Source organism: Myxine glutinosa, chromosome 3 (assembly GCF_964187855.1).
Source record: "Myxine glutinosa chromosome 3, kmMyxGlut1.1, whole genome shotgun sequence".
Classification (NCBI taxonomy): domain Eukaryota; kingdom Metazoa; phylum Chordata; class Myxini; order Myxiniformes; family Myxinidae; genus Myxine; species Myxine glutinosa.
The window spans coordinates 51,517,207-51,542,590 of NC_136263.1; the positions used below are offsets into that span (position 1 = coordinate 51,517,207).

General features: G+C 43.1%; 1 protein-coding gene across 3 annotated transcripts in view; it reads left to right on the plus strand.

Moving 5' to 3' along the window:
• Nucleotides 1–25,384, plus strand: part of LTN1 (listerin E3 ubiquitin protein ligase 1) — a 390,185-nt gene that overhangs the window by 37,868 nt on the left and 326,933 nt on the right. For all 3 annotated transcript variants that reach the window (XM_078774055.1, XM_078774056.1, XM_078774057.1), the window contains one exon: nt 24,623–24,817. In XM_078774055.1, the coding sequence (XP_078630181.1) occupies nt 24,623–24,817 (195 nt within the window). The remainder of the gene's footprint in view (nt 1–24,622; nt 24,818–25,384) is intronic.

Genomic DNA, 25,384 nt, shown 5'->3' on the forward strand with positions numbered 1-25,384 from the left:
GACCGATTTTTCATTACTTGCCGGAAAAATTTTTCCGGCAAGTATGTTGATCTGTTCGTTTGTCTGTCTGTTTGTCTGTCTGTCTGTCTGTCTGTCTGTCTGTCTGTCTGTTTGCAGCACTGCGTCTACACCGTTGCACGGCGAATCGCCAAACTTTGCACACATATTGGTCTTGCCCTGGAATAGACTGTGCCCAATTGATGACGTCATCGGTGACGTGGTTCGGCCGCCATCTTGGAAAAACTGAAAAACCTTGCACCTCTATATCTCCGAAAGTACTGAACAGAAAAAATTGAGACATGGCTCATTGTAAAGAACTCTCCATGGGGAATAAAATATGTAAATGATGACGTCATCAGTCACGTGGTTCGGTCGCCATCTTGGAAAAACGGCAAAACGTTGCGCCACTATATCTCCAAAAGTGCTGAACAGAAAAAATTGAGACATGGCTCATTGTAAAGAACTCTCCATGGGGAATAAAATATGTTAATGATGACGTCATATGTCACGTGGTCGGCCGCCATCTTGGAAAAACGGCAAAACTTTGCACCACTATATCTCCAAAAGTGCTGAACAGAAAAAATTGAGACATGGCTCATTGTAAAGAACTCTCCATGGGGAATAAAATATGTTAATGATGACGTCATCAGTCGCGTGGTCGGCCGCCATCTTCGAAAAACCGAAAAACCTAGCACCTCCATATCTCCGAAAGTGCTGAATAGAAAAAATTGAGACATGGCTCATTGTCAAGAACTCTCCATGTGGAATAAAATATGTTAATGATGACGTCATCGGTCACGTGGTGCGGCCGCCATCTTGGAAAAACGGGAAAAAAATTCACCTCCATATCTCCGAAAGTGCTGAATAGAAAAAATTGAGACATGGCTCATTGGAAAGAACTCTCCAGGGGGAATAAAATAAGTTAATGATGACGTCATCGGTCACGTGGTTCGGCCGCCATCTTGGAAAATCCGAAAAACGTTGCACCTCTATCTCCAAAAGTGCTGAACAGAAAAAATTGAGACATGGCTCATTGTAAAGAACTCTCCATGGGGAATAAAATATGTTAATGATGACGCCATCGGTCACGTGGTTCGGCCGCCATCTTGGAAAAATGGGAAAACTTTGCACCACTATATCTCCAAAAGTGCAGAATGGAAAAAATTGAGACATGGCTCATTGTAAAGAACTCTCAATGGGGAATAAAATATGTTAATGATGACGTCATATGTCACGTGGTTCGGCCGCCATCTTGGAAAAACCGAAAAATTGTGCACCTCCATATCTCTGAAAGTGCTGAATAGAAAAAATTGAGACATGGCTCATTGTAAAGAACTCTCCATGGGGAATAAAATATGTTAATAATGACATCATAGGTCACGTGGTTCGGCTGCCATCTTGGAAAAACCGAAAAACGTAGCACCTCCATATCTCCAAAAGTGCTGAATAGAAAAAGTTGAGACATGGCTCTTTGTGAAGAACTCTCCATGGGGAATAATATATGTTAATGATGACGTCATCTATCACGTGGTTCGGACGCCATATTTGTCTTAAATGGCCGATAAAAGAGTACATTCCGGCAAGTCCTCGGTCTCTGACCGATTTTTCATCTGTCTGTCTGTCTGTCTGTCTGTTTGTCTGTCTGTTTGCAGCACTGCGTCTACACCGTTGCACGTAGAATCGCCAAACTTTGCACACATATTGGTCTTGCCCTGGAATAGACTGTGCCCAATTGATGACGTCATCGGTCACGTGGTTCAGCCGCCATCTTGGAAAAACCGAAAAACCTTGCACCTCCATATCTCCGAAAGTACTGCACAGGAAAAATTGAGACATGGCTCATTGTAAAGAACTTTCCATGGGGAATACAATATGTTAATGATGACGTCATCAGTCACGTGGTTCGGCCGCCATCTTGGAAAAACCGAAAAAATTTGCACCGCTACATCTCCGAAAGAACTGAACAGAAAAAATTGAGACATGGCTCATTGTAAAGAACTCTATGGGGAATAAAATATGTTAATGATGACGTCATCAGTCACGTGGTCGGCCGCCATCTTGGAAAAACGGCAAAACTTTGCACCACTATATCTCCAAAAGTGCTGAACAGAAAAAATTGAGACATGGCTCATTGTAAAGAACTCTCCATGGGGAATAAAATATGTTAATGATGATGTCATATGTCACGTGGTCGGCCGCCATCTTGGAAAAACGGCAAAACTTTGCACCACTATATCTCCAAAAGTGCTGAACAGACAAAATTGAGACATGGCTCATTGGAAAGAACTCTCCATGGGGAATAAAATATGTTAATGATGACGTCATCAGTCACGTCGTTCTGCTGCCATCTTGGAAAATTCGAAAAACTTTGCACCTCCATATCTCCGAAGGTGCTGAATAGAAAAAATTGAGACATGGCTCATTGGAAAGAACTCTCCATGGGGAATAAAATATGTTAATTATGACGTCATCGGTCACGTGGTTCGGCCGCCATCTTGGAAAATCCGAAAAACGTTGCACCTCTATCTCCAAAAGTTCTGAACAGAAAAAATTGAGACATGGCTCATTGTAAAGAACTCTCCATGGGGAGTAAAATATGTTAATGATGACGTCATATGTCACGTGGTCGGCCGCCATCTTGGAAAAACGGCAAAACTTTGCACCACTATATCTCCAAATGTGCTGAACAGAAAAAATTGAGACATGGCTCATTGTAAAGAACTCTCCATGGGGAATAAAATATGTTAATAATGACGTCATAGGTCACGTGCTTCCGCCGCCATCTTGGAAAAACCGTAAAACCTAGCACCATATCTCTGAAAGTGCTGAATAGAAAAAATTGAGACATGACTCATTGTAAAGAACTCTCCATGGGGAATAAAATATGTTAATAATGACGTCATAGGTCACGTGGTTCGGCCGCCATCTTGGAAAAACCGTAAAACCTAGCACCTCCATATCTGTGAAAGTGCTGAATAGAAAAAATTGAGACATGACTCATTGTAAAGAACTCTCCATGGGGAATAAAACATGTTAATAATGACGTCATCGGTCACGTGGTTTAGCCGCCATCTTGGAAAAACCTAGCACCTCCAGATCTCCAAAAGTGCTGAATAGAAAAAATTGAGACATGGCTCATTGTAAAGAACTCTCCATGGGGAATCAAATATGGTAATGATGACGTCATCAGTCACGTGGTTCGGCCGCCATCTTGGAAAAACCGAAAAATTTTGCACCACTATAGCTCCAAAATTGCTCAACAGAAAAAATTGAGACATGGCTCATTGTAAAGAACTCCATGGGGAATCAAATATGGTAATAATGACGTCATCGGTCACGTGGTTTAGCCGCCATCTTGGAAAAACCTAGCACCTCCAGATCTCCAAAAGTGCTGAATAGAAAAAATTGAGACATGGCTCATTGTAAAGAACTCTCCATGGGGAATAAAATATGTTTATGATGACGTCATCGTTCACGTGTTTCGGCCGCCATATTTGTCCTAAATGGCCGATAAAAAGTAAATTCCGGCAAGTCCTCGGTCTCTGACCGATTTTTCATCTGTTTGTCTGTTTGTCTGTCTGTTTGTCTGTCTGTCTGTTTGCAGCACTGCGTCTACACCGTTGCACGTAGAATCGCCAAACTTTGCACACATATTGGTCTTGCCCTGGAATAGACTGTGCCCAATTGATGACGTCATCGGTGACGTGGTTCGGCCGCCATCTTGGAAAAACCGAAAAACTTTGTACTTCTATATCTCCGAAAGTACTGAACAGAAAAAATTGAGACATGGCTCATTGTAAAGAACTCTAGATGGGGAATAAAATATGTTAATGATGACGTCATTAGTCACGTGGTTCGGCCGCCATCTTGGAAAAACCCGAAAACTTTCTATATGTAGAATCTTTCTATACGTAGAATAGCCAAACTTTGCACACTTATTTGTCTTGCCCTCTAATATACTGTGCCCAAATGATGACGTCATCGGTCACGTGGTTCGGCCGCCATCTTGGAAAAAATTTGCACCTCCATATCTCCGAAAGTGCTGAATAGAGAAAATTGAGACATGGCTCATTGTAAAGAACTGTCCATGGGGAATAAAATATGTTAATGATGACGTCATCAGTCACGTGGTTCGGCGGCCATCTTGGAAAAACCGAAAAAAATTTGCACCTCTATATCTCCGAAAGTACTGAACAGAAAAAATTGAGACATGGCTCATTGTAAAGAACTCTCCATGGGGAATAAAATATGTTAATGATGACGTCATCAGTCACGTGGTCGGCCGCCATCTTGGAAAAACGGCAAAACTTTGCACCACGAAATCTCCAAAAGTGCTGAACAGAAAAAATTGAGACATGGCTCATTGTAAAGAACTCTCCATGGGGAATAAAATATGTTAATGATGATGTCATATGTCACGTGGTCGGCCGCCATCTTGGAAAAACGGCAAAACTTTGCACCACTATATCTCCAAAAGTGCTGAACAGAAAAAATTGAGACATGGCTCATTGTAAAGAACTCTCCATGGGGAATAAAATTTGTTAATGATGACGTCATATGTAACGTGGTTCGGCCGCCATCTTGGAAAAACCGAAAAACTTAGCACCTCTATGTGTCCAAAAGTGCTGAATAGAAAAAATTGAGACATGCCTCATTGTAAAGAACTCTCCATGGGGAATAAAATATGTTAATGATGACGTCATCGGTCACGTGGTTCGGCCGCCATATTTGTCCTAAATGGCGGATAAAAAAGTACATTCCGGCAAGTCCTCGGTCTCTGACCGATTTTTCATTTGTCTGTCTGTCTGTCTGTCTGTTTGTCTGTCTGTCTGTTTGCAGCACTGCGTCTACACCGTTACACGTAGAATCGCCAAACTTTGCACACATATTGGTCTTGCCCTGGAATAGACTGTGCCCAATTGATGACGTCATCGGTGACGTGGTTCGGCCGCCATCTTGGAAAAACCGAAAAACGTTGCACCTCTATATCTCCGAAAGTACTGAACAGAAAAAATTGAGACATGGCTCATTGTAAAGAACTCTCCATGCAGAATAAAATATGTAAATGATGACGTCATCAGTCACGTGGTTCGCTCGCCATCTTGGAAAAACGGCAAAACGTTGCGCCACGATATCTCCAAAAGTGCTGAACAGAAAAAATTGAGACATGGCTCATTGTAAAGAACTCTCCATGGGGAATAAAATATGTTAATGATGACGTCATATGTCACGTGGTCGGCCGCCATCTTGGAAAAACGGCAAAACTTTGCACCACTATATCGCCAAAAGTGCTGAACAGAAAAAATTGAGACATGGCTCATTGTAAAGAACTCCACATGGGGAATAAAATATGTTAATGATGACGTCATCAGTCACGTGGTCGGCCGCCATCTTGGAAAAACGGCAAAACTTTGCACTACGAAATCTCCAAAAGTGCTGAACAGAAAAAATTGAGACATGGCTCATTGTAAAAAACTTTCCATGGGGAATAAAATATGTTAATGATGTCATATGTCACGTGGTCGGCCGCCATCTTGGAAAAACGGCAAAACTTTGCACCACTATATCTCCAAAAGTGCTGAACAGAAAAAATTGAGACATGGCTCATTGTAAAGACCTCTCCATGGGGAATAAAATATGTTAATGATGATGCCATCGGTCACGTGGTTCGGCCGCCATCTTGGAAAAACGGCAAAAACTTTGCACCACTATATCTCCAAAAGTGCAGAATGGAAAAAATTGAGACATGGCTCATTGTAAAGACCTCTCCATGGGGAATAAAATTTGTTAATGATGACATCATATGTCACGTGGTTCGGCCGCCATCTTGGAAAAACCGAAACCTCCACATCTCCGAAAGTGCTGAATAGAAAAAATTGAGACATGGCTCATTGAAAAGAACTCTCCATGGGGAATAAAATATGTTAATGATGACGTCATCGGTCACGTGGTTCGGCCGCCATATTTGTCCTAAATGGCCAATAAAAAAGTACATTCCGGCAAGTCCTCGGTCTCTGACCGATTTTTCATCTGTTTGTTTGTTTGTTTGTCTATGTCAGTCGCCTACAGGTAACAATTTTCAACCTACAGGATCTTCACGAAACTTCAAGTTGTAGAGGTCATCACAATCGAGAAGCCTATTGATTTTGAGGTCAAAGGTCATCTGGAGGTCAAATTTCTAAAATCGCCATTTTTAATCCAATTGACTTCAAAATAGAACAGCATTTGCATATTGTCTCACTGAATTGGGAAACCAATTTTTTGAGGTGAAAAGGTTAAAGGTCAACTCTAGGTCAAACTTCTAAAATCATCAATTTTAATCTAAAAATCATTACTTTTCATCCTATTGACCCGAGCTTTGATGAAGATCATCAATTTTGATCTTTACGAAATGGAAAATTTGCTGGATCAATTGCAACCTTTTTGTCGGGGGAGGGGGAATTTTGCAAGTATCGTGCTCTATATGACGTCTTCTTGTTTGTTACTTGCCGGAAAATTTTTTTCGGCAAGTATGTTGATCTGTTCGTTTGTCTGTTTGTTACTTGCCGGAAAAAATTCCTTCAAGTATGTTGATCTGTTCGTTTGTTACTTGCCGGAAAAAATTCCGGCAAGTATGTTGATCTGTTCGTTTGTTTGTCTGTCTGTCTGTCTGTCTGTCTGTCTGTTTGTCTGTCTGTCTGTTTGCAGCACTGCGTCTACACCGTTGCACGTAGAATCGCCAAACTTTGTACACATATTGGTCTTGCCCTGGAATAGACTGTGCCCAATTGATGACGTCATCGGTGACGTGGTTCGGCCGCCATCTTGGAAAAACGGCAAAACGTTGCGCCACTATATCTCCAAAAGTGCTGAACAGAAAAAATTGAGACATGGCTCATTGTAAAGAACTCTCCATGGGGAATAAAATATGTTAATGATGACGTCATCAGTCACGTGGTCGGCCGCCATCTTGGAAAAACGGCAAAACGTTGCGCCACTATATCTCCAAAAGTGCTGAACAGAAAAAATTGAGACATGGCTCATTGTAAAGAACTCTCCATGGGGAATAAAATATGTTAATGATGACGTCATATGTCACGTGGTCGGCCGCCATCTTGGAAAAACGGCAAAACTTTGCACCACTATATCTCCAAAAGTGCTGAACAGAAAAAATTGAGACATGGATCATTGTAAAGAACTCTCCATGGGGAATAAAATATGTTAATGATGACGTCATCAGTCACGTGGTCAGCCGCCATCTTGGAAAAACGGCAAAACTTTGCACCACCATATCTCCAAAAGTGCTGAACAGAAAAAATTGAGACATGGCTCATTGTAAAGAACTCTCCATGGGGAATAAAATATGTTAATGATGACGTCATATGTCACGTGGTCGGCCGCCATCTTGGAAAAACGGCAAAACTTTGCACCACTATATCTCCAAAAGTGCTGAACAGAAAAAATTGAGACATGGATTATTGTAAAGAACTCTCCATGGGGAATAAAATATGTTAATGATGACGTCATCAGTCACGTGGTCAGCCGCCATCTTGGAAAAACGGCAAAACTTTGCACCACCATATCTCCAAAAGTGCTGAACAGAAAAAATTGAGACATGGCTCATTGTAAAGAACTCTCCATGCGGAATACAACATGTTAATGATGATGTCATCGGTCATGTGGTCCGGCCGCCATCTTGGAAAAACCGAAAAACTTTGCACCTCCAGTGCTGAATAGAAAAAATGAGACATGGCTCATTGGAAAGAACTCTCCATGGGGAATAAAACATGTTAATGATGACGTCATCGGTCACGTGGTTCGGCCGCCATATTTGTCCTAAATGGCCGACAAAAAAGTAAATTCCGGCAAGTCCTCGGTCTCTGACCGATTTTTCATTTGTTTGTCTGTCTGTCTGTCTGTTTGCAGCACTGCGTCTACACCGTTGCACGTAGAATCGCCAAACTTTGCACACATATTGGTCTTGCCCTGGAATAGACTGTGCCCAATTGATGACGTCATCGGTGACGTGGTTCGGCCGCCATCTTGGAAAAACCCGAAAACTTTCTATATGTAGAATCTTTCTATACGTAGAATAGCCAAACTTTGCACACTTATTTGTCTTGCCCTCTAATATACTGTGCCCAAATGATGACGTCATCGGTCACGTGGTTCGGCCGCCATCTTGGAAAAAATTTGCACCTCCATATCTCCGAAAGTGCTGAATAGAGAAAATTGAGACATGGCTCATTGTAAAGAACTGTCCATGGGGAATAAAATATGTTAATGATGACGTCATCAGTCACGTGGTTCGGCGGCCATCTTGGAAAAACCGAAAAAAATTTGCACCTCTATATCTCCGAAAGTACTGAACAGAAAAAATTGAGACATGGCTCATTGTAAAGAACTCTCCATGGGGAATAAAATATGTTAATGATGACGTCATCAGTCACGTGGTCGGCCGCCATCTTGGAAAAACGGCAAAACTTTGCACCACGAAATCTCCAAAAGTGCTGAACAGAAAAAATTGAGACATGGCTCATTGTAAAGAACTCTCCATGGGGAATAAAATATGTTAATGATGATGTCATATGTCACGTGGTCGGCCGCCATCTTGGAAAAACGGCAAAACTTTGCACCACTATATCTCCAAAAGTGCTGAACAGAAAAAATTGAGACATGGCTCATTGTAAAGAACTCTCCATGGGGAATAAAATTTGTTAATGATGACGTCATATGTAACGTGGTTCGGCCGCCATCTTGGAAAAACCGAAAAACTTAGCACCTCTATGTGTCCAAAAGTGCTGAATAGAAAAAATTGAGACATGCCTCATTGTAAAGAACTCTCCATGGGGAATAAAATATGTTAATGATGACGTCATCGGTCACGTGGTTCGGCCGCCATATTTGTCCTAAATGGCGGATAAAAAAGTACATTCCGGCAAGTCCTCGGTCTCTGACCGATTTTTCATTTGTCTGTCTGTCTGTCTGTCTGTTTGTCTGTCTGTCTGTTTGCAGCACTGCGTCTACACCGTTACACGTAGAATCGCCAAACTTTGCACACATATTGGTCTTGCCCTGGAATAGACTGTGCCCAATTGATGACGTCATCGGTGACGTGGTTCGGCCGCCATCTTGGAAAAACCGAAAAACGTTGCACCTCTATATCTCCGAAAGTACTGAACAGAAAAAATTGAGACATGGCTCATTGTAAAGAACTCTCCATGCAGAATAAAATATGTAAATGATGACGTCATCAGTCACGTGGTTCGCTCGCCATCTTGGAAAAACGGCAAAACGTTGCGCCACGATATCTCCAAAAGTGCTGAACAGAAAAAATTGAGACATGGCTCATTGTAAAGAACTCTCCATGGGGAATAAAATATGTTAATGATGACGTCATATGTCACGTGGTCGGCCGCCATCTTGGAAAAACGGCAAAACTTTGCACCACTATATCGCCAAAAGTGCTGAACAGAAAAAATTGAGACATGGCTCATTGTAAAGAACTCCACATGGGGAATAAAATATGTTAATGATGACGTCATCAGTCACGTGGTCGGCCGCCATCTTGGAAAAACGGCAAAACTTTGCACTACGAAATCTCCAAAAGTGCTGAACAGAAAAAATTGAGACATGGCTCATTGTAAAAAACTTTCCATGGGGAATAAAATATGTTAATGATGTCATATGTCACGTGGTCGGCCGCCATCTTGGAAAAACGGCAAAACTTTGCACCACTATATCTCCAAAAGTGCTGAACAGAAAAAATTGAGACATGGCTCATTGTAAAGACCTCTCCATGGGGAATAAAATATGTTAATGATGATGCCATCGGTCACGTGGTTCGGCCGCCATCTTGGAAAAACGGCAAAAACTTTGCACCACTATATCTCCAAAAGTGCAGAATGGAAAAAATTGAGACATGGCTCATTGTAAAGACCTCTCCATGGGGAATAAAATTTGTTAATGATGACATCATATGTCACGTGGTTCGGCCGCCATCTTGGAAAAACCGAAACCTCCACATCTCCGAAAGTGCTGAATAGAAAAAATTGAGACATGGCTCATTGAAAAGAACTCTCCATGGGGAATAAAATATGTTAATGATGACGTCATCGGTCACGTGGTTCGGCCGCCATATTTGTCCTAAATGGCCAATAAAAAAGTACATTCCGGCAAGTCCTCGGTCTCTGACCGATTTTTCATCTGTTTGTTTGTTTGTTTGTCTATGTCAGTCGCCTACAGGTAACAATTTTCAACCTACAGGATCTTCACGAAACTTCAAGTTGTAGAGGTCATCACAATCGAGAAGCCTATTGATTTTGAGGTCAAAGGTCATCTGGAGGTCAAATTTCTAAAATCGCCATTTTTAATCCAATTGACTTCAAAATAGAACAGCATTTGCATATTGTCTCACTGAATTGGGAAACCAATTTTTTGAGGTGAAAAGGTTAAAGGTCAACTCTAGGTCAAACTTCTAAAATCATCAATTTTAATCTAAAAATCATTACTTTTCATCCTATTGACCCGAGCTTTGATGAAGATCATCAATTTTGATCTTTACGAAATGGAAAATTTGCTGGATCAATTGCAACCTTTTTGTCGGGGGAGGGGGAATTTTGCAAGTATCGTGCTCTATATGACGTCTTCTTGTTTGTTACTTGCCGGAAAATTTTTTTCGGCAAGTATGTTGATCTGTTCGTTTGTCTGTTTGTTACTTGCCGGAAAAAATTCCTTCAAGTATGTTGATCTGTTCGTTTGTTACTTGCCGGAAAAAATTCCGGCAAGTATGTTGATCTGTTCGTTTGTTTGTCTGTCTGTCTGTCTGTCTGTCTGTCTGTTTGTCTGTCTGTCTGTTTGCAGCACTGCGTCTACACCGTTGCACGTAGAATCGCCAAACTTTGTACACATATTGGTCTTGCCCTGGAATAGACTGTGCCCAATTGATGACGTCATCGGTGACGTGGTTCGGCCGCCATCTTGGAAAAACGGCAAAACGTTGCGCCACTATATCTCCAAAAGTGCTGAACAGAAAAAATTGAGACATGGCTCATTGTAAAGAACTCTCCATGGGGAATAAAATATGTTAATGATGACGTCATCAGTCACGTGGTCGGCCGCCATCTTGGAAAAACGGCAAAACGTTGCGCCACTATATCTCCAAAAGTGCTGAACAGAAAAAATTGAGACATGGCTCATTGTAAAGAACTCTCCATGGGGAATAAAATATGTTAATGATGACGTCATATGTCACGTGGTCGGCCGCCATCTTGGAAAAACGGCAAAACTTTGCACCACTATATCTCCAAAAGTGCTGAACAGAAAAAATTGAGACATGGATCATTGTAAAGAACTCTCCATGGGGAATAAAATATGTTAATGATGACGTCATCAGTCACGTGGTCAGCCGCCATCTTGGAAAAACGGCAAAACTTTGCACCACCATATCTCCAAAAGTGCTGAACAGAAAAAATTGAGACATGGCTCATTGTAAAGAACTCTCCATGGGGAATAAAATATGTTAATGATGACGTCATATGTCACGTGGTCGGCCGCCATCTTGGAAAAACGGCAAAACTTTGCACCACTATATCTCCAAAAGTGCTGAACAGAAAAAATTGAGACATGGATTATTGTAAAGAACTCTCCATGGGGAATAAAATATGTTAATGATGACGTCATCAGTCACGTGGTCAGCCGCCATCTTGGAAAAACGGCAAAACTTTGCACCACCATATCTCCAAAAGTGCTGAACAGAAAAAATTGAGACATGGCTCATTGTAAAGAACTCTCCATGCGGAATACAACATGTTAATGATGATGTCATCGGTCATGTGGTCCGGCCGCCATCTTGGAAAAACCGAAACCTCCACATCTCCGAAAGTGCTGAATAGAAAAAATTGAGACATGGCTCATTGAAAAGAACTCTCCATGGGGAATAAAATATGTTAATGATGACGTCATCGGTCACGTGGTTCGGCCGCCATATTTGTCCTAAATGGCCAATAAAAAAGTACATTCCGGCAAGTCCTCGGTCTCTGACCGATTTTTCATCTGTTTGTTTGTTTGTTTGTCTATGTCAGTCGCCTACAGGTAACAATTTTCAACCTACAGGATCTTCACGAAACTTCAAGTTGTAGAGGTCATCACAATCGAGAAGCCTATTGATTTTGAGGTCAAAGGTCATCTGGAGGTCAAATTTCTAAAATCGCCATTTTTAATCCAATTGACTTCAAAATAGAACAGCATTTGCATATTGTCTCACTGAATTGGGAAACCAATTTTTTGAGGTGAAAAGGTTAAAGGTCAACTCTAGGTCAAACTTCTAAAATCATCAATTTTAATCTAAAAATCATTACTTTTCATCCTATTGACCCGAGCTTTGATGAAGATCATCAATTTTGATCTTTACGAAATGGAAAATTTGCTGGATCAATTGCAACCTTTTTGTCGGGGGAGGGGGAATTTTGCAAGTATCGTGCTCTATATGACGTCTTCTTGTTTGTTACTTGCCGGAAAATTTTTTTCGGCAAGTATGTTGATCTGTTCGTTTGTCTGTTTGTTACTTGCCGGAAAAAATTCCTTCAAGTATGTTGATCTGTTCGTTTGTTACTTGCCGGAAAAAATTCCGGCAAGTATGTTGATCTGTTCGTTTGTTTGTCTGTCTGTCTGTCTGTCTGTCTGTCTGTTTGTCTGTCTGTCTGTTTGCAGCACTGCGTCTACACCGTTGCACGTAGAATCGCCAAACTTTGTACACATATTGGTCTTGCCCTGGAATAGACTGTGCCCAATTGATGACGTCATCGGTGACGTGGTTCGGCCGCCATCTTGGAAAAACGGCAAAACGTTGCGCCACTATATCTCCAAAAGTGCTGAACAGAAAAAATTGAGACATGGCTCATTGTAAAGAACTCTCCATGGGGAATAAAATATGTTAATGATGACGTCATCAGTCACGTGGTCGGCCGCCATCTTGGAAAAACGGCAAAACGTTGCGCCACTATATCTCCAAAAGTGCTGAACAGAAAAAATTGAGACATGGCTCATTGTAAAGAACTCTCCATGGGGAATAAAATATGTTAATGATGACGTCATATGTCACGTGGTCGGCCGCCATCTTGGAAAAACGGCAAAACTTTGCACCACTATATCTCCAAAAGTGCTGAACAGAAAAAATTGAGACATGGATCATTGTAAAGAACTCTCCATGGGGAATAAAATATGTTAATGATGACGTCATCAGTCACGTGGTCAGCCGCCATCTTGGAAAAACGGCAAAACTTTGCACCACCATATCTCCAAAAGTGCTGAACAGAAAAAATTGAGACATGGCTCATTGTAAAGAACTCTCCATGGGGAATAAAATATGTTAATGATGACGTCATATGTCACGTGGTCGGCCGCCATCTTGGAAAAACGGCAAAACTTTGCACCACTATATCTCCAAAAGTGCTGAACAGAAAAAATTGAGACATGGATTATTGTAAAGAACTCTCCATGGGGAATAAAATATGTTAATGATGACGTCATCAGTCACGTGGTCAGCCGCCATCTTGGAAAAACGGCAAAACTTTGCACCACCATATCTCCAAAAGTGCTGAACAGAAAAAATTGAGACATGGCTCATTGTAAAGAACTCTCCATGCGGAATACAACATGTTAATGATGATGTCATCGGTCATGTGGTCCGGCCGCCATCTTGGAAAAACCGAAAAACTTTGCACCTCCAGTGCTGAATAGAAAAAATGAGACATGGCTCATTGGAAAGAACTCTCCATGGGGAATAAAACATGTTAATGATGACGTCATCGGTCACGTGGTTCGGCCGCCATATTTGTCCTAAATGGCCGACAAAAAAGTAAATTCCGGCAAGTCCTCGGTCTCTGACCGATTTTTCATTTGTTTGTCTGTCTGTCTGTCTGTTTGCAGCACTGCGTCTACACCGTTGCACGTAGAATCGCCAAACTTTGCACACATATTGGTCTTGCCCTGGAATAGACTGTGCCCAATTGATGACGTCATCGGTGACGTGGTTCGGCCGCCATCTTGGAAAAACCGAAAAACTTTGCACCTCTATATCTCCGAAAGTACTGAACAGAAAAAATTGAGACATGGCTCATTGTAAAGAACTCTCCATGGGGAATAAAATATGTAAATGATGACGTCATCAGTCACGTGGTTCGGTCGCCATCTTGGAAAAACGGCAAAACGTTGCGCCACTATATCTCCAAAAGTGCTGAACAGAAAAAATTGAGACATGGCTCATTGTAAAGAACTCTCCATGGGGAATAAAATATGTTAATGATGATGTCATATGTCATGTGGTCGGCCGCCATCTTGGAAAAACGGCAAAACTTTTGCACCACTATATCTCCAAAAGTGCTGAACAGAAAAAATTGAGACATGGCTCATTGTAAAGAACTCTCCATGGGGAATAATATATGTTAATGATGACGTCATCGGTCACATGGTTCGGCCGCCATATTTGTCCTAAATGGCCGATAAAAAAGTACATTCCGGCAAGTCCTCGGTCTCTGACCGATTTTTCATTTGTCTGTTTGTCTGTCTGTCTGTTTGTCTGTCTGTCTGTTTGCAGCACTGCGTCTACACCGTTGCACGTAGAATCGCCAAACTTTGCACACATATTGGTATTGCCCTGGAATAGACTGTGCCCAATTGATGACGTCATCGGTGACGTTGTTCGGCCGCCATCTTGGAAAAACCGAAAAACTTTGCACCTCTATATCTCCGAAAGTGCTGAATAGAAAAAATTGAGACATGGCTCATTGTAAAGAACTCTCCATGGGGAATAAAATATGTTAATGATGACGTCATCAGTCACGTGGTTCGGTCGCCATCTTGGAAAAACCGAAAAACTTTGCACCACTATATCTCCAAAAGTGCTGAATAGAAAAAATTGAGACATGGCTCATTGTAAAGAACTCTCCATGGGGAATAAAATAGGTTAATGATGATGCCATTGGTCACGTGGTTCGGCCGCCATCTTGGAAAAACGGGAAAACTTTGCACCACTATATCTCCAAAAGTGCAGAATGGAAAAAATTGAGAGATGGCTCATTGTAAAGAACTCTCCATGGGGAATAAAATATGTTAATGATGACGTCATGTATCACGTAGTTCGGCCGCCATATTTGTTCTAAATGGCCGATAAAAAAGTACATTCCGGCAAGTCCTCGGTCTCTGACCGATTTTTCATCTGTCTGTTTGTCTGTCTGTTTGTCTGTTTGTCTGTCTGTTTGCAGCACTGCGTCTACACCGTTGCACGGAGAATCGCCAAACTTTGCACACATATTGGTCTTGCCCTGGAATAGACTGTGCCCAATTGATGACGTCATCGGTGACGTTGTTCGGCCGCCATCTTGGAAAAACCGAAAAACTTTGCACCTCTATAATCTCCGAAAGTACTGAACAGAAAAAATTCAGACATGGGAAAGAACTCTCCATGGGGAATAAAATATGTAAATGATGACGTCATCAGTCACGTGGTTCGGGCGCCATCTTGGAAAAACGGCAAAACGTTGCGCCACTATATCTCCAAAAGTGCTGAACAGAAACAATTGAGACATGGCTCATTGTAAAGAACTCTCCATGGGGAATAAAATATGTTAATGATGACGTCATATGTCACGTGGTCGGCCGCTATCTTGGAAAAACGGCAAAAATTTGCACCACTATATCTCCAAAAGTGCTGAACAGAAAAAATTGAGACATGGCTCATTGTAAAGAACTCTCCATGGGGAATAAAATATGTTAATGATGACGTCATCAGTCACGTGGTCGGCCGCCATCTTGGAAAAACCGAAAAACTTAGCACCTCCATATCTCCGAAAGTGCTGAATAGAAAAAATTGAGACATTCTGTTACGTGGTCCCCTCGGTGACTACCTGGTCTCGGTGACCCCCGGACCGTGAGAGGAACTTCGCCAGAAAGTGATATTATATATGCGCTTTCGCAACGCAATCCCTAGGAATTCCACCCAAGAGAAAACTGATTTTCAATGATATATTTCAATGGTAATGATACCATACAATTTCAATGATACAATCAAGGATATATTCCCCGAGCAATCCACCATCCACAATTCACACTCAACAATCAATCCCCTAGATGATTAAGATGGCCATCTTACATACGTGTGTCCCCTTTTGTACTCACGACCCCCTTTGGTCTCTGTCCCTCACAATGTCTCTGGGCCCCTCCTGACCAAGATGATGGTCGGCTTCGCCGCACTCGGGCGGTTGAACGAACCCCGGGTGGACGTTTTTCCACCGGGCATGTATCGTACCGGGAACCAAGGTTGCAGCCCCCTCTTGGCCACGCGAAGCGGGTACTGTACAGCAGGCAAAAGCCACACGCCGCTTGCAACGCGTGTTAGGCCCCAACGTGCGACCCGTACGCGTCTTTGTAGACGGTGCCGCGAACGGTGCCAGACGCTGGGTCGGTGCACGGCCCCACGGCAGCTTGACGTGTCCACCGGGTAGGTACCCGTCCCGGTAACTCCTCTCACCAGACGGGCTCGGGAACGCCGCTTTTCCACACGGCTCAATATCGATCCCACCTCTCGTCGGAGCGGGGCGAGGAAGAAGAATCCTCGTCGCTTCTCTCGACCTCGTGTCTTTCTTCTTCCGTTTCCGGTCTCTTTTTCCAGAAGGGCTCCTGACCCTCCAACCACAACAACCCTTAATCAACTACACATTGATAAGCAAAGACCTGAATAGTAATTCACCTACATTCCCATAAATATGTAACACATGGCTCATTGTAAAGAACTCTCCATGGGGAATAAAATATGTTAATGATGATGTCATCGGTCACGTGGTTCGGCCGCCATCTTGGAAAAACCGAAAAACTCTGCACCTCCACATCTCCAAAAGTCCTGAATAGAAAAAATTGAGGTATGGCTCATTGTAAAGAACTCTCCATGGGGAATAAAATATGTTAATGATGACGTCATCGGTCACGTGGTTCGGCCGCCATATTTGTCCTAAATGGCCGATAAAAAAGTACATTCCGGCAAGTCCTCGGTCTCTGACCGATTTTTCATTTGTTTGTTTGTTTGTTTGTTTGTGTGTTTGCCTGTTTGTCTGTTGCACTACTCCTACAGTTCTGGGATGATTGCATCCAGACTTGCTACATAGGCTCAGCATGAGCACAATTAGTCTATAGGGGTGTTTTTATCTTTGCCGGTGGTTTTGGGAGGAAAGGAGGAGGGGTTGGGCGAAGGGGGATGCAAATTCTCAATGTAAATGTGTATCGTGTAGTGCCGCTCCAGGTGGGAGAGGGTGTTACAAGTCCCCATCCTTTACTGTACAGTATTGCTGTCTCCATGTTTTCCAGTGCAGTGAGGTATTTTGAAATACGCAGAGGGAGAGGTATTTTGAATTACACGTTTGAACAATCCCCCTGGTAACACAATTCCCCTGGCTGCTGCCGTAGAGAGCTGGTCCTTATAGTTCCTTGAGAAAGGGAAGTACGACTTTGGTTTATGTAGCAAAATATAATGATACTGAGATTTATCACCTCTTTTCCAAATCGAGCCTGGTGTTGTCTTAACGGTTAAGGTTGCTGGTTTAAGATCTTAGGGTCGTAGGTTTGAGCCCGTTGTGACGTTAAAATACTCCAGGTGGGTTGACTCAGCCTGTCATCCTTCCGAGGTTGGCAAAATGACTACCTGCTTGCTGGGAAGAATGAGTCATTAGAGTATCCTGCGTCGGAGTGGTGACCTATCCAGAATTGTGCTCCCTATCCCAGGAAACTGTTTGGCAGCCCTATGCGTCAACCCGATTCGACATCCGTATGAAAACTGTCTATGCGTCACCGTGCTTCGAAATTTTTGGGCATAAGGTGTGTTGCCACAAAATAATATTGTTGCGGATATGAGGACTGTATATATTTTTTATTGTGTGAATTATTATTATTGTTTATTCTGCGCCTCCTACCTCCGGAGCTGTGTAAAGGTCAAAGGGCATCCCATAATTAGTCCATAAAGCATCCACACCACAGCCAATCATAGAATACCCCTGTTCAATAGTTATATCTTATTCTGTGTTTTAGGGTAAGGCTGTGTCTCCCATTAATAGAAGTACTCCATTGCACCAAGCAAAAGAGATAGATTCCCTTCATTCCCATTCCCAAAACCTCCATTCCCCCTTTTCGTCGTTTGGCAATTACCTCCCCTCCAATAACCGCCATTGACCACGAGGCAGGGTCGGAGAAGAAAGGCGTGTGTCCACCTCGTCATAGAGGGGAGGAGTGAGCCAGCCCCACTCGACCAACCATGAGCCAGGGGTTTGGCTAGGGAGGGCGGAGGAAGAGCTATCGGGGAGGTTCGAAAAGGTTGAGGGGCGGGGGCCTATAAAACCCGCAGCGCGACGCTCCCCAAGCAGTCGAGCTTTGAAGAAGAAAGAGATGAGTACTGAGCATTGAGATGAGAAGAGGCTGCACTTTTAAAGAGAGGCGCTGAGAGGAGGGAATGAGCCGGCGTGACCGCAGCTAAAATCCGCAGCGCGACGCTCCCAAAAGAGAAGCTGAGACGAGCTTTGGCGGAGATGAGCTTTTACCGGCAGAGAAAAAGGAGCCCAAGCCGTTGAGAAGAGAGAGGGTCCAAGAAGCAGAGCTGAGTTGTGTGGTTTTGGTCGTCGGTGGTTGCGTTGTGGTGGTCAGTGGTTGCGGTAGTTGCGTTGAGTTGTCGGTGGTGAGGAGTGATTGGACCAAGAGAACATAGAGAACATCCAAGGAGAGGACATCCCAGAAAGCACAAAGCCTGCTGTAATCCTGGAAAAGCACGCGACGTCCACAGCAGCAGCAGCAGCGGCGGCCACAGCAGCAACCACACTCAACAGCCGCTTGGGGCCTGGACGGCGGTTTTGAGCAGGGCCGCGAAGGAACGGCGGCTGCTAAACGCGCCGATCGTGCTGCACAATACAACTCCAAGCCATCCTCTCCTTCCAGCCAATTCCTGTCATCATTCCCCGTGTGAGTCTGTCTTTTGTTTGTTCTGTCCCTGGGTTAATTAAGACTGTAGGTAAGCTAGCGTTGCACTGTGTATCTAATCTCGTCTGTAAATAAACGTGACTGCTTTCTTTTTGCTTGTGTGTATAATAAATCCAATTACTCTTCTGTACGTCTTCTCGTCTTATTCCTTTTCCTCTTTGCATTCGGTCGTTTTAGAGTTTTCCAGATTGGGCAGCTGCGGTGCGATACGGCCAAAGTTGGGGGTGAATCGGGTGAGTTGGGGAAGAATCGGGGGGAACTGTTAGGTCGCGGTCATACCAACCGCTCGGTCAAAAATAACATCTTGTCCGCGACCCGTAACAATATTCTTCCATCTCATTAATTACCCAGCCTGGTGTTGGCTTAGCAGTTAGGGTGCTGGCTTGGGATCTGAGGATCCTGGGTTCGAATCCCGCTCGATTGCTGAATTAATGCCAGGGGGGTTGACTTAGACTGTCATCCTTCTGAGGTCGGCAAATTGAGTACCAGTTCACTGGTAATTCCCTGTGTCGCAAGAGGCGACTAACGGGGTTGGCGGCAGCAAGGGCATCCGGCCATAAAACGTTGCTTCAAAAATGGGATCAAGGTGCCCGAAAAAGGCCAACCCCCGTTCTGCGGGGAAAATGGCCTCTAAAGGTGGTTCTAAAGGTGGTTCATCTCATTAATTACCCACATATCTGTAAAATCCGTTTCTCACAAATATTTGTTTTGTTTCAGGAATAAAAATAATGGCAACTCGTATCATGTACGTTCAGTAAAAGCAATGTCTACAACTTGGTGGAATATTTGAGGTGGCAGATTTTACCTCGTCTACCATATTCATTACCCTCGCCAGAGGAGAGGGTATTGCATTTGAGTCCGTTTGTTTGTCTGTCTGTTTGTCTGTCTGTCTGTTTGTCCGCACAGAATAAATATGATTTTCTCTGCAACTCTTGGTCCGATTGATAGGAAATTTTCACCATAGGTGCAACTCCACCTGTAGATTTTTTAAATGATAATTATGACGTCATAGGTCACGTGGTTCGGCCGCCATTTTGGAAAAACCGAAAAACTTTGCACCTCTATATCTCCAAAAAGCGCTGAATAGAAAAAATTGAGACATGGCTCATTGTAAAGAACTCTCCATGGGGAATAAAATATGTTAATGATGATGTCATAGGTGCCTCCCTTATGACTCATAATTCGACAAGTACAAAACTTCATCCAATCAAGATGAAATTTCCTGAGTGTCATGTCAGCATAAAGTGGTGGAGAAAAAAAAAATAATGATGACGTCATTGGTCACGTGATTCGGCCGCCATCTTGGAAAAACCGAAAACATTTGCACCTCTATTCTCTGAAAGTGCTGCATAGAAAGAATTGAGACATGGGCTCATTGTATAGAATTGTATAGAACTCATTGTATAGATTGTATCTTGTATAGAATTGTATAGAACTCATTGTATAGGCTCATTGTATAGAACATAGGCTCATTGTATAGAACTCTTCCTGGGGAATAAAATATGATAATGATGATGTCATAGGTGCCTCCATTATGACATCATAATTAGACAAGTACAAAACTTCTTCCGATCAAGACGAAATTTCTTGAGCATAATCTAGGAATAAATTAGTGGAGAAATAATAATAATAATGATGTCATCTGTCATGTGGTTCGGCTGCCATATTTGTTTTGACACAAAAGCCTTAAAAACCACTGAAAATACATCCTGGCAAGGGTTTGCAATCTCTGATTGCTCTTTCTTGTTGAGATTATATTGGGAAGATTAGATTACTTAGAAGACTTAAAAGTCAAGTTTGCAGTGTATATATAAAGAAAAAAAAGAAAAAATTATATTAGCAAATATAATTGCTGTACCAAAAGCATCATTGAAACAACAATAAAAGGTAAAGAACAATGGCAAATCAAACGCAGAATTATTAACAATACAATGCAATAAATTTATATACGGTACGTCAATCCCATGCATTTGAATCATCACGTCCGTAGAGCTCAACACGCCCTCAAATGCGATCACTGCGATCACAATGAAACAGCTGAAATCCAGGAAGCTGGCAGGCTGAGGTTGGTCTCTCAGGTGAAAACCAGGCCTCGGCCACATTTACAAGACGAGTGTCTGCATGCTGTGACCGCAACACCTCCTCGAGACCGTCAATCCCGGTGCTCAACGATCGCTTGTCGAGAAGAACGAGCAATGGTACACATGGCTGACGATCCACCCGCTCCACACCAACAAGTATCCACCCACCATCACGTTCAAGAACAGTCCAAACACGTCCAGAACGGGGCCGAACAACTCCAATCCCTCCACACACACAATGACCAGCACGGGATTCCTGAGCCCGTGCAATGCCAAGCGACACAATGCCCGCAAACACACCATCGGGCACATGAACTCCAGAGCCACCAAATTGATACAGTTCATCCCAGCCGCAGGAGCACCGCACGCGAAACTCTCAAAGGCAAAAATCATATATAAAACACACCTTGTCCCGGAACAAATTTGGGAAACTGCTGCAGCTAGACAGCGCCGTACAGAGTGAGAGTGAGAGAGAATGAATTTCACTAAAGAGTTCAACAACGAACAAGATGACAAACAAGTACCATCAAGAAAGTGATGAAACAGAGGGTCCACACTTATGGTGGCAAACTGGCAGATGGCGAGAGGAGCACAACCCCAACCATCGTAGGCTCGTTTTCAGTTTCCTTGTTCTTCCTCGAGCTCTCCTCCTCACTTTCCATTCACTATAAAGGACAAGAACAACTTCATTTATTCACATTCATTCATTCACGGCTCAGGTCTCTCACAAAAAGAACCATTCGCCATCTTGAAAGCACCCATCATGCACTACGCCGTGGTGACGTCTTGTTGTCTACGTCATCTCTCGTCTCTTTCTCTCCACACAAACAAACAGAAACAGACAAACGGGTGAATACTGCACATAACTACCTTCGGTGGCAGAGGAAATGAACTGATGCATTAAGGGAATTATTTGTTTTATTGAAGTAATTTCTGTTCTGTCAACTACCATCATCAGAGTTGCTTGACCCGTCAGCTTGACTAACAGACTCTTTGATTTTATTCACTAGCTCTGTGATCTTCAGCAAGATTGACTTTCTCATTAGAACAGGCCGAGGCAGTGAAGGAGGGGGAACAAAGATTTTGAGTTAAGGTTAGCTATTATCAAGTCTAATAACCTTATCAACCATAGCCATTGTTCTCTGTATCACTGCCATTTTACAGGTTAATAACCGTGTGCTCGTGTTTCCGTGGCTCGGTCGTAGCTCAGGTCTCAATCCGCCGAGCTTGTCATCCATTCCAAGCAGCTGCACCTTGTAACTGCAGAGAACCTGTGAATATGCTGTGTGTATCATGGGGATTTATTCCACTTTAGTGGTTATGCATTGTATAAACTATAAAGGAACCCCATCAATGTGTCTTGTTTCTCTTGTATGCCCAAAGGTACCCCAAATAACTTTCCGTATGTGCTTGGGAAATGGTCCAGAACGTTTTCAAATGAGGTCGTGTGTCACGATTTTTTTCCTCGAAATGTGTTGGAGGAGAGGGTATGGGTATCAAAACCATTTCAGAGGACAAAAAGCTTCACTTGCATTGTTGAGAATGATTGCCAGTGATGTGAGAGTGCATCTCGGAACTTGCATCATATACAAGTAAATGCCGCTCTTCCGCCAGGCCGATTGTGTCCAACATCGTGTGAGCACATTCCATTCGCCGCATCGTGGGGTGCCAAAAGTTTGGTCTGCAATTTGCTAGTGCACTCAGGTTTCAAACCTATGGCGATCTGGATCTGATTATTCTCTTTGTGACCACCCCTGCACCATTGCCCCGGGACTCGGCTTTAAGGGAATAGGAGGTCATGCGCATGTGGTGTGCGAGCTAACCTGAGCACACTCTGCCTTGTTTTAACCCTCAATTGGTATGATTACTCATTAATTGGGTATGGTATTCATGTTGATGTCTATGTTGCCAGATGTTCACTGTAACCCAGCATGCCGATTATTTTTAAAGCTAAAAATATGCAATTCAAACAGTTCTTCATAAACCCATACGACAACCAACACCCATCGGCAGTGGTATGACGATGCCAGTTTACCTCTTCAGCAGCGACGTCGTCGATGCATTGGTTTCCTGCATGCCATAAATTGCAACATTGCGCTCTTTGGCCAGATCCGAAATCTTGACGATGTTATGGTCACGCCTGTTCAGAGGCGAGAATCCGCTGGGTCAGTGACTTTCTCCTTGTTGGTCTCTGGGGTACACCCTTGGTCTAAGAGTTAGCATTCCTACCATTCCAGAGACAGCAGAAACAGGGAGCAGTGACCTCAACCTCTATCCAACCTCCCCGGAGCATGGGATGCCTCTCTCCTACATGTTAAAGTTCTGTCTGCCGTTCCTCATCGTTTATAACTCTTTATTGTGCACAGTGTGTAAGGTTATTATCATCGACATTGTAAATGTGTTATTGTTAACAATTAAACATCGCACGATTAGTCTCCGAGTCGAAAATTCTGCGATCCTCGGTTATTAATAGATGACCATTTTCTCAGGTATGGGGTAGTGCGTTGGGTATTTTAATGGATCACATTTGTGCTTGCGCTGAAATTCTCCTGCGATGATCTCTTATTTTGCATGTTTTTGGTCAAGATAAAAAGTAATGTGATACAATTGGAAGAGCGCGGGATGAGATGTAGAAGATATGGAAGTACTTTGATTTGGGGAAGAACGAGTCGAGGGAGGTGGAGATCCTCACGAATAGTTTTTTTTTTTTTTTGTGGTAACTTTTCACTCCGCGCTCTCTCTCTCTCTCTCTCTCTCTCTCCCTCTCTCTCTCTCTCTCTCCCTCCCTCTCTCTCTCTCTCTCTCTCTCTCTCTCTCTCTCTCTCTCTCTCCCTCCCTCTCCCTCTCCCACTCTCATCTCTCTCCAAGCTGGTGTTTGTCAGGTCAGACTATTGCAGTCAACTTTTTTGATTGTTTTTCTTTCCTTAGGAATCTTAAAACTTCAATGGTTTGTTGAGAGTTTTGTTTCATTTCACACATGAAATTTCATCTTGCAGTTTTACAATCTCCGCTGGCAACCGGCCGCAGCTGCATCTCCATTTACTAATGTGTGGAACATTGAGATGCTTGGAGCATTAATTTTTTTTTCCCCTTTTCCTTTCAAACATTATACCCTCAGCCATTTTTTCATTGACTATTTCCTGATTAAATGATCTCACAAACTCTTGAGACTATAAATGGAAAAATTACTCTCCCAACAAAATAAGAGATGTTTAAAAAGCTTCAGGACATTCATCATTAGAAATAGCTTCCTGTCCACTTTGCCTCCAGACAAACTTTGGATGGCTTTCTACCAGCAGGTGTCATCAAGAAAATAACCACCCTGAGTTAGTGCTTCCAAAATTAAAAGGAACAATATATTTTTTTACTTCTTACATCTGTGCATTGAGCCATGTTAAGTAGTTCTGCTTGTGAATTTCCCAGCTGGCAACAGGTTTCACTGATTGCTAAACAGAGGTGCTTGCCCACAATTGGTTAAAGGCACAATCGAGATACATGTTGTTTTGCTGACATTTTGTTTTTGGGTGCATTTTCATTTCGGTTTTCAGCTTCTCTTTCTGGTTGAGATGGCTGTGCGACAGCCGAAGCTGAAGCAGACTCCCGTGTTCTTTCACTTGGCGCTCCTGGTTGGAAATTGGCATTGCCGTGCCCATGACCCCATTTTGGCACTTGAGCAGAGGAAGGCCTACACAGTCCTCCTGGAGGAGTTGTGGGATGGCATTGAGACAATCTGCAAAACACAGGTATGAGGTTATGGGACAGCGACGCATTTATATCATAGTGGTGATTATAAAAAGAGCACTTTGGCAACAAACACAAACAACATGCAGTTTAAGGCCATTTTCCCTGCTAGAGCGGGGGTTAGCCTTGCGTTCCCCATGACAATCTTCTCCATTTTGCCCTATTTTCTGCATCTCCCCTTGTTAAACCCCTTGCCCGCATTTCTTCTTCCACCATCTTTAGCCAAGTCTTTCTCGGTCTTCCCCGTCCTCTACTTCCTTCTACATTCATTTCCATCACTCTTCTCAACCAGTCACTTTCATCCTTCCTCAACACATGACCAAACCATCTCAACCTGTTTCTCTTCACAGCATCAATCACAGGCTCTATTCCCATCATCTTTCGCAATTCATAATTTGTCTTCCTCTCTCTCAACGATACTCCACACATCCACCGAACCATTCGCATTTCCACCCTTTCCAGCCTTCGTTGCTGCTCTACGTTCATTACCCATGTCTCGCTCCCATAAATCATAACACTTCTCACATATGCAGCATACACCTTTCCATTCAGCTTCAACGACACTCCCC